The sequence below is a fragment of the Solanum stenotomum genome, chromosome 3, assembly GCF_019186545.1.
Source record: "Solanum stenotomum isolate F172 chromosome 3, ASM1918654v1, whole genome shotgun sequence".
NCBI classification, from domain to species: Eukaryota; Viridiplantae; Streptophyta; class Magnoliopsida; order Solanales; family Solanaceae; genus Solanum; species Solanum stenotomum.
The window spans coordinates 36,265,215-36,275,665 of record NC_064284.1 but is presented as its reverse complement, the minus strand read 5'-3'; the positions used below and the strand labels follow the sequence as shown (position 1 = coordinate 36,275,665).

General features: G+C 42.1%; 1 protein-coding gene across 1 annotated transcript; it reads right to left on the bottom strand.

The window, feature by feature from the left end:
• Positions 1-3,885: 3,885 nt before the first annotated feature.
• On the bottom strand, positions 3,886-4,272 carry LOC125858917 (uncharacterized). Its single transcript, XM_049538687.1, has one exon. It carries the CDS (start codon positions 4,270-4,272, stop codon positions 3,886-3,888), a length of 387 nt encoding a protein of 128 aa, XP_049394644.1.
• Positions 4,273-10,451: the final 6,179 nt, after the last annotated feature.

The following is a 10,451-nucleotide window of genomic DNA, read 5'->3' as shown; positions in this document are numbered from 1 at the left end:
GAGGCCGAGAGACTGATGACCATTCTTGAAGAGAAGATGTTGTCCATAGATGGTGTAGTGGACAGGTACCCCAATGTGTGGGACACTCTCCGGTTCTACAGGTTTGAGCAGTTTACCAGGCCCCGTGGCCCCTATATTCCTACATGGGTCGGAGAGCTTTACACGGCGTACGGTGACCTAGTACCTAAGGTAAAGAAGAAGGCCAGTGCCTTCAGACCGGTAGAGTTCTTCATGGTCTAGGGGAGAGAAGTGAGATGCAGCGGTGATTATATCAACGTTGTATTTGATAGAAGGTCAGTTTTTGACTACCCGAGCTTGGCTACCACTGTGACACCCCTAGATGACTTAAAGGGGTGGCTTGATCCTCTCACTTCTGACACTACCCCGAGGTGGATTGAGGCAGGAGCTCCCATTGAGAAGAAGGATTTGAACATCGTCGCTCGGTATTGGTTCAGGTTCATTAGTAGCTCCATCATGCCTTCACATAATGAGTCCATCCTCGGCCACCTAAAGGCAACCTGTCTCGGATCAATCGTAGCATGGAAGAGCCTCGACTTGGGGATAATCATAGAGCATGAGACGACCATGAGAGCCAAACAGCGCCAAACATCCCTTCCTTTCCCTGTACTTATTACACAGCTATGTCGGCGGGCTAGAGTTCCTCGTGACGAGAATAGTGACATTGAGGTCATGATTTCACGTATCAGGACACTTCATCCAATACTAAGTGCCAACGATCATTAGTTAGTAATATAACCCAACTAAATGAGTTGGGGTCGAATCCGTGGTACATGTTTAAGAATCAAGAGCAAAGTACGAACATGTTCAAGTGAATCATAGAAATAGATATTTTACGAATAAAAGCATAATTCAAATTAAAGGGTGACACAAGTGTCAAATAACAGGGGGTTTGATTGTAATTATCAACTACAATAGCAGCAAATAACACGAATTAACAAGTAATGAGACGGGTTCTTGGGATGTGATTCGATTATAGGCTAAGGTAGACAAATGGGTAGTTGCAACTGATAGTAAATAGCTGTAAATCAGTGACTAAGCTAGACTTTAGTGAGGATAAACTTTCTCTCGAAAAATTTATCCCGAATCAAGTTGGTTTCTCTCAAACACCAGCAACCAGCAATTAAGAACAACCTACGCTTTAGTCCATTCACTCTCTTGAGCTGAATGTGTGGAAATGGGTTTAGGATTCACTCTCTCGAGCTGAACCCATGACAACCCAATACCCATAGACCATGGTTTTAAAACCTCTCTCTCTCGAGCAAGCCAAAAACACGAAGGTAGAGTTGCATTTGCAACTACAACCCTTTAAATTAAACCAAAATTACTAATTGAAATCACTTTTAAACAACATTTAAACTATCAATTAGCAATACCCATAAGCTAAATCAACCCATAATCACATAATCACACCCCAAGAATTGGGGTTTTAGCAGACATCATAAAAAGATAGAAATCGTTACCAAATTGTGTTTCCATCAACTGGGTACGATTAATTTCGTCTTTACAAAGGTCCAAGTTGAAGAATCTCAAAGGACCATTTCTAATTTCTCAAAAATGGAAAACTTCAATTCTTCAAAGCTACGAAACAGTTTGTCTCAATACTCTCAGTTCAAACTCAAAATTTACTCTAATGAATTTTCAAAATAAAATTTGATACTAAACATAATGTTTGAAAATGTATGTATAGTCGCCAAAAATATGCTGTGAAGGGCCATTCGGCGCAGTAAGTCGGGATCATCGATCAACTCGGCGATCCGCCCTTTGGTCAGTTCCATCGCCTTTTTGCTTTGGCCATCAACATCCTTAAGTTTAGTAACTTTGGGCGATCCAACACTGCATTGTGGAACCATTCGGCGACTTGTCGACTGCTCCTTTGTCTCGCCGTCTTGTTTTTCTCCTTAAGGGCTTGGTACATTGGAACTTTAGGCGAGGTAATGAACACTCGACGATTCGTCCAATGGATTAGGCGATCAACATGCCTTCTTTTCTTCGTTCTTTTAGCTGCCTTGTTCCTTTTTGCTCGTTAGTGTCCATGCTTTTTTCCTCAATCCAAATACCTGAAAATCAAGGATTTTACATCAGTTATTGGCACAAAATAAGCATTTGAGGACACTAAATCTATCCAAATAAAGCCATAAATGAGTCAAAATCGTGGACTCATCAACACCCCCAACTTAAACTTTTGCTTGTCCTCAAGTAAAACTCAAGTTCAACGGTTCAAAAAGAATGTCTCAAATAGTGCTACACAAGACTCGATAATGAATGCACACGAGAAGACTCAACTTACTCGTGCAAGGATCAGTTGTCACCCAAAGATTCAAATTGTTATTCACCACTTTCAATGATTCTCAAGTTCACCATATTTTCTTCAAATGCAAGTTCAAGCTCAACAAAGGTACTCAAATTCCCTCACACAAAGAATGATTCCATATTCACACACAATGGTATAACAATTAATATCTCCGAAATCACAATCAACACTCACAATCACAAAGATGAACACAATGCATGATTTCACCCATAGGTTTACCCATATTTTCCAATCAACACTTGTTTCAGCTCACTCAAGATCGAAAAGGTCTTTTCAAAGTTGTAACGGGACTGAGTGTAAAGGTATGGTCATTTAGGATCAGTGGATGCTATCCTCATGAAATGTGGTATGACAACACTTTTCTTCCCTTTTCTTCATCATTCTCATTCATGCTCAAAAGTCACCCCATTATTTACTTTCCATGGACTGTTGGACACCCCATTTCTTTTTGCAACTTTATTCCACAACTTTTTTATTCTTTTTCTGTTTCATTCTTCTCTTTTTTTTTGTATGAAAGGGTTCCATCTTTCTCAAAACCATGGGTCAAAGAGGACTTCTTTGGATTTCTTGATCTACCTTCTCTTTTCACCACACCCCCAACTTAGGCTTTTGACCTAAGTTGGATATTCAAGCAAACCACAAATCATGAGGATTATGGGTAATGGATAAAGAAAGGTCACAATTTCATCAAGTTTCTTGCAAGGAAAGGGTTAAGGCTCAAAAAGTGTTCAAACGAAGTTCACACACTCATAAGGTAGGCCACAAAAGAGGTATAATATCAAATTGTTTCACTTTTTAAAGCTGCCTAAGATCATTTCAAGAGATTGCATCACTTAGTCAATTGAACCAAAGGAGCAAATTCTAGGTGTCATCACACATGGTTCACAGTAAGCTAATCACACACAAGGCATTGGCACCAATGTCAAACAAGACTCCACACTCTCGCTAGTGTGCAATGTTCATCAGAAGAGACTTAATTTGATAATTGGCTAGTCACAACGAGATGCAAAAAGTTTACATATTGCCTATGCAACTTCATTTGACCTCATCGTAGCCGTACATTCTTTTTTGTTCGATTATGAGCACTATTCAAGTTAATGGTATTGATCAAGAACGATACTCAAATTTGCAAAAGAACAACGACATTCAAACATAAAGAAGAGGTGGCACAATTTTTTTTTCCGGAAGGGTCCAAAAATCATTTACAATTAAAACAAAGAGCCACAAGCTCAATCATCCACAACAACAGTGCTAAACAAAATTTCTAGCTCAAAAACCCAAATATATAAATAGAACAATAATAACACAAGGTGGGCCTCACCCCACCACAAAACAAAATCTATTTGTCGGCAAATGCAAGAAATAAAATATCCAAAACATCAATAAAAGAAGACAGAGAGGGTGGTAAAAAGAAATTATGTCTAAACAATCGCTCTATCTGTCTAGGAATCAGTACCCAGTGTAGGGCTCTGAACCTAGGCATCAGTGCCCGGAGTCACATCAATAGTAGCATGTCCACTCGGGTTAGCCAAATTCGTTTCTGCCAATGAAGTCTACACAAATGCATCGATCATGGCCTCCTCAGTATCTGTAAGGCCCTCGTAAGAAGCCTCTTTAGCAACCTCGAGCATCTTCTCCTCTGTCTCAGCCTCAAACTCGGGGTCAACTATATCCTCAGTGCGAACATCATCTCCGGGGGTAGCCGAAGGCATATCTGGCTCAACTGGCACATCTGGGATCTCCACCATCCCAAAAATCATGTACATATCGGTGGACTTCAGCTGGTCCACATATCTCCTTAGTGCAGCAATGGCGGCCTTTAGAGCCGTCACCTCCTTGGTGGACCCTTGGTCACACTCACACACCGCTATCATAGTCTCAAGTGCATCAATGGCAGCACTCAAGAGTGTCACAACATCAGTGAGGGCTGACTGAATCATGCCCGGAATGGAGGCCTCAAGTCTGGCAGCACATGATCGATAGAATGGGCTAGCTGCCCCATCTGGAGTAATGATGCCTGAGTGAGTGGGGACCGGGAGGCAGCAACAACAACAACAACAACATATCTGGGAGGCAATGTAGCAGCAGAGGAGCTAGGGGTATCAGAAGGAACAACACTGGATGTACCTGAAGGCCCAGGGGCCGGAGTAGGCAAATGTGCCTTTGTAGGTAATGTGTTTGTGTCTACAACTGGGGAAGAGTCCACCAGGGTTGCCTTCTTTTTCTCTTTCTCATCTTTTAAATACTCCGCCTTGATTCTCCGAATATCAATAGAAGATGTGGGAATCACTTCCACATCCTTCTTATCATCTCTAGGAACCCGAGCTCGTCTGCACAGCTCGGTGATCAACACCAGAAAAGGAAGAAAAGTCTGGCGCTGCTTGGCCCTCATGAACATCTCCTTTGCAATGATTATCCCTAAGTTCAGTCTTGTCCTCGCAATAAGGCAACCTAGGTAGGCTGCTTTGGCGTGATGGAGAATAGACTTATTTTGGGAGGGCATGATCGTGCTGCTGATGAAGCCAAACCAATACCTTGCTGCCACATTGAGGTCCTTCTTTTCAATAGCTTCCCCAACCTCAAGCCACTTGGGAGTGGCGCCTGATATCAACAGAGCCAACCACTGCTTCATGTTCTCCAGCGTCTTTGTCCTGATCTTGTATTGACAGTCATCCTCAAGTCTTGTAGTACATTCTAAGACGACATTGATGGCAGAAAAATCACACTACACTCTCTTACCCCTGACAACTACGTAGTCAACCAGTTTGAATTTAGCTACCGAATTCTTCCCTTGTGGTATCAATTGCTCCATAAGCAGCGTAGAATTCCTAGACCTAATTAGGAATGTAAGGGCCATGAGGCTTGGTGAATAGTTGGAAGTTGTGCGACTTTAAGCAACTCATTATCTCTGGGTACCTGTCAATAACTCCATCAGTGGACAGATGCTTCTCCTCGATAATGGTCCTCAGCACCTCGGTCTTCAGTTTGTTCATAGACTTGGGAGGAGGACCCTGTATTGGTGGTGCTAGGACCATGGCTTGTATGGAGAGGGAGGATATGTAGCCTGAGGTGTCCTGATCCTAGATGGATCATTAAGTTTCTTGGAATTCAACTCTGCCCTCTGTGCTGCTAGTGATTCATCCTCCCCAGGCTCAGAAGCTGCAGCCTGATGCTCCTGGTGCTGATCCTCACTCTCAGAAGTGGTGAGGTTTGTAGCGTAGATACCGTCACTGTCGGAGCTGGCCTTCGGTGATGCATGTGCCTTCCCTTTTCCCATTCCTTTACCACCAGTTGTGGGAAGTTTGGTGGCCTTGGCTCTGGATGCAGCTACATCCTCATTTATTTTTATCCCTTTGGCCCTCTTGTGGGGTGGCATGTTTCTACCAGCAACCTTTGGTCTAGCCATGTTTGCAAAACATCAGAGAAAAGTTAGAAACAATTCAAGCAAAAGCACAAAAAAGTAGTTGCAGACAGACTCGCCGAATTTCTTTGGCGAGCGAGATCGGGATCGCCGAAAGGATTGGCCCAAAAAGTTCTCAGACAAATGGCCTGTCCGCGATGGGAAAGGCCTTTCGGTGAATCGCTAACAACATTCGGTGAGCAAAGATCAGCCTGCTGAAAGTTACAGTGCATTTAAGTATTAGGGGCGCAGACAAAGGGCAATCCAGGAAGACCTTCGACGAGTCGCCGAGTGCACTTGGAGAACTCAGGCTTCTCGCCAAAAGTTACAGAACCATTTTCAAGATTAAGCATGAAATTAAAGGTGAGAAGGGGAACTTCAGTGAACCGCCGAGTGATTCAGCGAGCTCGACCCAGCTCGCCAAACTACCCAACGTGCCTACTTTCAACCTAACATCCCAAATTTAACCCCGTAGCCCCCCGAAAACAAAATCAAAACATGCACTCTTACAATTAAACTAAGACCAATTACATCCATGCCCTCGGGATACTCAAACTTTTCCCGGTTTGTCCAATTTTGGCTATTTGACGACTTTTGTCCTTAAGAATAACGTCAACCGCTCTATCATTGGGCAAAATACGTCATTTGGCAAAATTGTGGGTTACTTAGAATTCACCCGACTAGACCCAACAACATACAAGCACAATCCCACCATTTAATCAATTTCAAGCATGACAATTTCAGGAATTGAACGATATAGACATTACGGGCAAGGTATTCAAATTAAAACTGGCAAACATATACAATTACGATCAGAGAGGCCCAACACACTACACTAAGACAAAATCAATTACAAATAAGTAGAAATTGCTAAAAATGAATTCGGGGTTCAGAAAACTAACCTTAGATGCTGAATAAATACTTTGAAATGCTAGGCGACAAAGAAATCCAACTCCAAACACAAAACCGACGACAAAAATATGATAAAAATGCAGGGAATATAGAAAATATTGTGCCAGTGTGAGTTTGGGAAGTTCAAAAGTGAGGGAAAGTGAAAGAGTTTGAAAGTTTAAACTTTGGTGTTTTAAAAACCGTCCAGTTCTCGGCCATTCGGCGACATAAGTTTTGCTCGCTAACCCACTCGGCGACACGCCGAGTGGACACTTACCTTACCGAGTTTTACAGGACCTCCAGTTATTGTGGAGGTCCAAACGGCGGACAAAGTCGTGATCGCCGATCTAGTCGGCGATTCGCCAATCAGCTCCTGGGCTAGCCGAGTTTTACGGACTCCAATTTTAAAATGTCTTGAGTCCAATGGCGGTCCAAGTTGGGCTCGCCGACTGGACTTTTAGCTCGCTAACTTGCACTTTTCAATCATCTTCCACACTTCGACCTGCACAATCAACACACCATTTTTTCAAACTAAAAAAAAAAGCAAATGAAAATTTGGGTTGCCTCCTAAGCAGCGCCTTAGTTAACGTCGCAGGACAACACAAGTACACACTTAAACTTCATTCTTGGGGTTGGCCATAGTATCACTAGGCAACCCCTCTTACTGTCTCGAGTTTAAATGAGACGAGATATGACCCATTTGGGTCTTTAACTATTTGATTGATACTGAATATGAGGTAACCGTCTGACTGAGGGTTGACACTTCTTCTTTCATTTCTTTCAAAATCTTGTTAGACCCCTCAACTTTGTTGAGGATACGAGAAAGCATATCCTCCGACCGACCACCTTCCGAATCTTTGGTTTCTGACGCTCGTGGGGAGGCACATACCTATCTTCTCCCCATCATTCCAATTGGGATTTGGATCCCTCCAGTCTCTATCATGATTCTTCCAACCTTCATCCCTGTTCCAAATTTGGTTACCACCCTAACTCAAGTAGTTTGAACGATAACCACCACCTTGGTTGGCTAGGAAATTCACCTCTTCGTTGTACAAAGCCTCAAACTTCGCCTCATCAGGATTAACACACCCGACACCCACAACATTAACACTTCGAGCACCAGCTCTCATGACTGTTTTGGACAAAATGTCAAGCTGTGTCATGATCTTGTCCATGTTCTGATCCCTCTCTTGGTCCTTGTTTATTTGCTCATTGGTAAATTTAAATGTGAGAGGGGAGACCTGATCTTCGCGGGTGTACCAAGCCCGATCGATTGTAGTCATGCCATCCAAGAGCTGAGCTGCTATCACATAAGGTTGCTGCATCAAACCTCTAGGAGTAAGTTTGTCAGTAACACCCTTATTTACCGAATCAAGACTTCGGTAAAAATACTGCAGCAACACGTTGTCAGGCAAGTCATGAGTTGGGCATTGGAGCACCAACTTCTTAAATCTTGGCTAAGTTTTATGAATTGGCTCGTCCTCTAGACACTTGAAGCTCTGAATGCTGTCCCGAAGAGTCATCATCTTAGAAGGAGGGAAAAATCGCACTTGAAATGCGGTGACCAACTCCTCCCACGAAGTGATTGATTCATGTGGCAATTCAGCCAGCCACTTACATGCTTCTCCCATCAAAGAGAACGAGAACAATCTCAGTCGGACCGAATCTTGGGATATGTTCTTGAAGGAGAACGGTCCACAAACATCCACGAAGTTTCTAATATGCTCATGGGGATCCTCATGAGCCAAACCACCGAACAACCCCTTTAATTGCAAGAGCTGCAACATAGTACTTGTGATATGGAACACCGCGCTCCCTTCAGCCGGAGGCAAGGGAATGGGACCAATTCCACCCATAAGATGGGGGTCATTATCATTAGGCACGTTGACATCGTTGAGGTTTCCGATGTCATCTTGGTGGCCTACTTGGCTACCATTGCTTCCGTTCACACTCATACTTCATGTTTCACAACACAAACAAGAAAACCAAAACTAAATTTAAGTAAGTTCAACTATTATTAACAAGAACAAAGTTCAACTTAGCTAAAGATTCTCAACCAACACCACTCCCCGCAGCGGCGCCATTTTGATTTCACATATCAGGACAACTTATCCAATATTAAGTGCCAACGATCGTTATTCTGTAATATAACCCAACTAAATGAGTTGGGGTTGAATCCCATAGGGAGTGGTACGTGTTTAAGAATCAAGATCAAAGTATGAATATCTTCAAGTCAATCATAGGAATAGATATGTTACGAATAAAAACATAATTCAAATTAAAGGGTGACACAAGTGTCAAATAACATGGGGTTTGATTGTAATTATCAAATACAATAGCAACAAATAACACGAATTAACAAGTAATGAGATGGGTGCTTGGGATGTGATTGGATTATAGGCTAAGGTAGACAAATGGATAGTTGCAACTGATAGTAAATGATAGTAAATAGTTGTAAATCAGTGAATAAGCTAGACTCTACTGAGGATAAATTTTCTCTCGAATAATTTACCCCGAATCAAGTTGGTTTTTCTCGATCATCAAAAAACAACAATTAAGAACAACCTACGCTTTAGTCCATTCACTCTCTCGAGCTGAATGTGTGGAAAAGGGTTTATGATTCACTCTCTCGAGCTGAACTCATGACAACCCAATACTCACAGACCATCAATTCAGTAATCTTGGTTTTAAAACCTCTCTCTCTCGCAAGCCAAAAACACAAAGGTAGAGTTGCATTTGAGACTACAACCCTTTAAATTAAACCATAATTACTGATTGAAATAACTCTTAAACAACATTTAAACTATCAATTAGCAATACCCATAAGCCAAATGAACCCATAATCACATAATCACACTCCAAGAATTGGGGTTTTAGCTAGACATCATAAAAAGATAGAAATCGTTACCAAATTGTGTTTCCATCATCTGGGTACGATTAATTTCATCTTTACAAAGGTTCAAGTTGAAGAATCTCAAAGACCCACTTCCAATTTCTCAAAAATGAAAAACTTCAATTCTTCAAGCTAAGGAAAAGTTTGTCTCAATACTCTCAGTTCAAACTCAAAAATTACTCTAATGAAAGTTCAAAATAAAATTTGATACTAAACATAATGTTTGAAAATGTATTTATAGTCGCCAAAAATATGCTGCGAAGGGCCATTCGGTGCACTAAGTCGGGATCGCCGATCAACTCGGTGATCCGCCCTTTGGTTAGTTCCATCGCCTTTTTTCTTTGGCCTTCAACATCCTCAAGTTCTGTAACTTTGGGCATTCCAACACTGCATCACAGAACCGTTTGGAGACTCGCTGACTGCTCTTTTCTCTTGCCGACTTGATTTTTCCATTTAGAGCTTAGCACACTGGAACTTTAGGTGAGGTAATAAACACTAAGCTATTCGCCCAATGGATTATGCGATCAACAAGCCTTCTTTTCTTCGTTCTTTCAGCTGCCTTGTTTCTTTTTGCTCGTTAGTGTCCATGCTTTGTTCCTCAATCCAAATACCTGGAAATCAAGTATTTTACATTAGTTATTGGCATAAAATAAGCATTTTATGACACTAAATCTATCTAAATAAATCCTTAAATGAGTCCAAATCATGGACTCATCAGGTCACACCTACATCCTTCACAGACATCTGGCGCATAAAGGCTGAGTACACATGGGATGAGGCATATAAGAGGAGAGCAGCTCTAGTGGATACATCCCTGGAGGTTGATGTTGAGTCCATACCTGCAGATACATCTTTGCCTACTCCGGCCTCCGGGCCTTAAGGTACATACGCTACCACTCCTTCCCAGGCCTCTAGTTCCTATACTTCCCAGCCTA

Bases quoted from the DNA above. Each gene is read 5' to 3' on its own strand.
- LOC125858917 (XM_049538687.1), bottom strand. From the start codon at position 4,272: ATGATTCAGTCAGCCCTCACTGATGTTGTGACACTCTTGAGTGCTGCC.